Source organism: Myotis davidii, unplaced genomic scaffold, assembly GCF_000327345.1.
Source record: "Myotis davidii unplaced genomic scaffold, ASM32734v1 scaffold807, whole genome shotgun sequence".
Classification (NCBI taxonomy): Eukaryota; Metazoa; Chordata; class Mammalia; order Chiroptera; family Vespertilionidae; genus Myotis; species Myotis davidii.
The window spans coordinates 1015304-1019062 of record NW_006298272.1 but is presented as its reverse complement, the minus strand read 5'-3'; the positions used below and the strand labels follow the sequence as shown (position 1 = coordinate 1019062).

At 57.8% G+C, this 3759-nt stretch overlaps 1 protein-coding gene across 1 annotated transcript in view; it reads left to right on the top strand.

The window, feature by feature from the left end:
• CSMD1 (CUB and Sushi multiple domains 1) overlaps window positions 1-3759 on the top strand; it is a 710708-nt gene that overhangs the window by 540522 nt on the left and 166427 nt on the right. The window contains exon 21 of the mRNA XM_015570591.1: window positions 2273-2442. Coding sequence (XP_015426077.1) covers window positions 2273-2442 — 170 coding nt within the window. The remainder of the gene's footprint in view (window positions 1-2272; window positions 2443-3759) is intronic.

Here is a 3759-nt window from a genome sequence, read left to right as displayed (position 1 = left end):
GGCGAGGGCGGGGGCGAGGGCGAGGGCGGGCGTGGACCTGGCCACGTAGCTGCCTGCCGGAGAGGAGGCGGGTGGAGCCTCCGGCTGTGCCGTCTCAGCTGGAAGGTCGGCTCCTCCGCCCCACATTCATGACTGAGGGAGAGCGACACTGCGTCACTCATATTTATACAAGGAGACGAGGTAAAGTAACAGCTGGAAACCACGCTGTAGGAACACGACCTTGACACACTGTAGGAACATGGCTATTAACATGTAGTAACACGACCTTGACACTCTGTAGTAGCACAACCTTTGACACTCTTAGTAACAGGACTGCTGACACGCTGTAGTAACATGACTGCTGACACGCTGTAGTAACATGACCTTGGACAGGCTGTAGGAACATGGCTGCTGACACGCTGTAGTAACATGACCTTGGACAGGCTGTAGGAACATGGCTGCTGACACGCTGTAGGAACATGACCTTGACACGCTGTAGTAGTACAACCTTTGACACTCTTAGTAACACGACTGCTGACACGCTGTAGTAACATGACCTTGACACGCTGTAGTAGCACAACCTTTGACACTCTTAGTAACACGACTGCTGACACGCTGCAGGAACAGGACTGTTGAACACGACCTTGGACAGGCTGTAGCAGCACAGCCCTTGACAGCTGTGCTGATGGAAAGCAGGTGTCTCCTCTGGTACAGGACGGCGACTGTGTAAAAGCTGTAGTCCCGCTGTCTCTCAGTTTGATCAGCTGACGGGCACAGCCCCGTGAGTGGGCACTGAATCTGGCGGGAGTCCACATGTCCAGGTTGTTCTGCAGCATCGACAAGGGGCTCCCAGACACCTTTGGGACCCTGCAGGCGCTTGGAGACTCGCTGGGCAGACGGTGGTTAGGGGGGCCCAGTGGCCACATCCCTGCGAGTCTGGGCTGTGCCCCTGGGAGGAGCAGCAGGAGTCGGGGCTGCAGGGCTGAAGGATAGCGATTTGCCTGCACGTCACAGGGCCTGGTCCTCGGCCCAGACACAAGCCGCGCACCTGCCGCCCACCTGCTGCTGGGCACGCGCGGCCTCCCCACCTGCCCATGACGGGCAGAGAACGGCTGATGCATAGCGAGCCTCGGGCATTTGTCTCAGAGTCCCCGCGACTCCCCTGATGGCGAGAACACTGAGCCCACGCCCGCCCGCAGTGCATACGCCAACCTCCCCAGGACGCCTCGGGGCAGGCGGGGAAGTTGTGAAAATAAGATTCCTTAGCCCTCCAAACACTACATTGTTAGCTTAGGAAAACCTGGCTTTTCCCGTGAGGAGAGCCTCTTCCGCTGTCGCGTTATTTAGGAATATCCCCTGATTCCAAAGCCAACACGGTCTTTCCCTGTTTCATGAGGCACAGATCGTCAGCGAGTCAGGACTTCCCTGTGCAAACAGTTCAGCAGTGACCTTGCATGGAGCCCCTCATCTCCTGCCAGGGCACATGCCTGCACAAGTCTACCACCCACTTCCTCCCCGAATAGCGCTCCTTCCTTTTCTGTGGTTTTGATATTTGAGAATTGGGTGCAGGGTTTGAACATTCCCTCGAGGAAAACTACACACAGTGCCTTATGGATGCCCCGGAGCTCCCGGAATCCTGGAGCCGTTCCCCTCAGGTCGGAAATTACCTACCGACAGAGTTTAAGATCTCAGAAACTCTCACCTCAGGGAAGTCACAGCATCCTTCTACACACACAGCGTAAAGCAGCCTGTAGATTATCATAATCCACTCGCCGTTATTCTGTTTTATCTGGATTATCTCTGCATCGCTACCCTGTTGCCTGGGTGTTTACACCATTGCCTACCATGTAAGATGAGAGTAACTGGGGCGGAAATAACATCGGCATCCTATTGAGAGCAATAAGGAAATCCTGCCCGGCCGCGTGGCTCAGGGCTGAGCGTCGACCTAGGAACGGAGAGGTCACGGCTCGATTCCTGGTCAGGACACAGGCCTGGGTTGTGGGCTCGATCCCCAGCGTGGGGCGTGCAGGAGGCAGCCAGTCAATGATTCTCTCTCATCACTGATGTTTCTATTGCTCTCTCCTTCTCTGAAATCAATACAAATATTTTTTAAAAAGAAAGAAGAACATCACCTGCCTGTGCAGCTGGGGAAACACTCAAGGTCAAGGTCACGGATCTGTGGCTACAATGTATCAACCCCAGACCCAGTGAGAGACGGGAGGGCTGCCATGGCTCTAACTGTATCTGTCCGCACCAGGCCTCTCACGTCACATCCTCTCCCCTTCCGTTTCAGCTGAGTGTGGGGCGAGGGTCACGGGCAACGAGGGGACGCTGCTGTCGCCGAACTTCCCGTCCAACTACGACAACCACCACGAGTGCATCTACAGCATCGAGACGGAGGCCGGCAAGGGCATCCGCCTGTGGGCGCGCACCTTCCAGCTGCAGGAGGGGGACACGCTCCGGGTAAAGGCTCCCCCCGACATGGCGCCTCCCCCGGGGGGGCCCCCCTCCACAGGCAGACGGGCGGTGTGCGCGGGCACCAGTATATTCCCATCACGGTCGTCCTCCAGTGGATTTCTCCCCCTGGGAAGGCGGCCGGAGGTGCCACGTAGTGGAGGGAGTGTGGACTCGAAGCAGCTCGGCCTGTGGCCCTGGGTCCGACGGTGTTCGCTGTGTATCTTGGGCAAATCATTCACACTTTGAGCTTCCAAGTGTGTAAAACATGCAGGCTGCCTGCCGCCCGGGCTGGTGGGAGGGTGAAGTGGTGGAATGTAGGGCATGGACCATCCCTGTGCCCAGCACTCACAGCCACTGTGACAGCTCAGGGACCCCAACCAAGCCCCTGTGGCCACTCCGTGTACACGCGGTCCCGGCATTCAGAGCTACGATGACCGTGATGCGATTGTGGACACATCGCAGCCACGGTCAGGGGACCACAGAGCCAGCTCACGTGGAGGAGCCACGCGGGGACTGGACAGACTCAAGGAGGCAGGCCTGTGGGATGAGCCGGGCCCACAGTAGGGCTCCGTGTGTCCTGTGATGGCGAGTGTCGAGCTCGGGAAGGGCCTGTGGGGTCTGCACCCAGCACCCCCACACCCCAGGGGTCTCAAGGGCACAGGCAGGGCGATCGGGTCCCAGGCGCCCAGGTCTTGCCTTGACCTAGAACATCCCACCTCCAAGTGGAGATGCCCGTGACCTCAGAGGCTCCTGAGAGCTCCCCCCTCTCCTGGGACTGCGCAGGGAACCGGGCCTTCTGGGGGCCGGGGCCCAGGGAGCACCCACTGCAGAGCGAGCCTCAGGCATCACAGACAGGCCTGGAGCAGCACACACAAAGGCCGGACCTCGTCCTATCCACGGCCGCTCGGTCCACTGAGACATGGTAACTTGTCCAGGTCCCACAGCTGACCTGTGGCCAGATGGGGCGTGTCTCTCTTCTCGTTCCCTTTGCAAAAGTCTGGGCGTTTCATTTTCTTTTTATTTATTATTGATTTCACAGAGAGAGAGGAAGGGAGAGGGAGAGAGAGAAACATCAATGATGAGAGAGAATCATTGATCGGCTGCCTCCTGCATGCCCCCCACTGGGAATCAAGCCCACAACCTGGGCGTGTGCCCTGACCAGGAATTGAACTATGACCTCCTAGTTCATAGGTCAACACTCAGCCAAAAACATCGGCTGGGCTGGGCTTTTGTTCTTACAGGCACATGACACTCATGCTGACACGTCCCCATCCCCACCCCAATGCTGTGGGTCCCACTGTTGTTAAACTGTGAGGCTGAGAG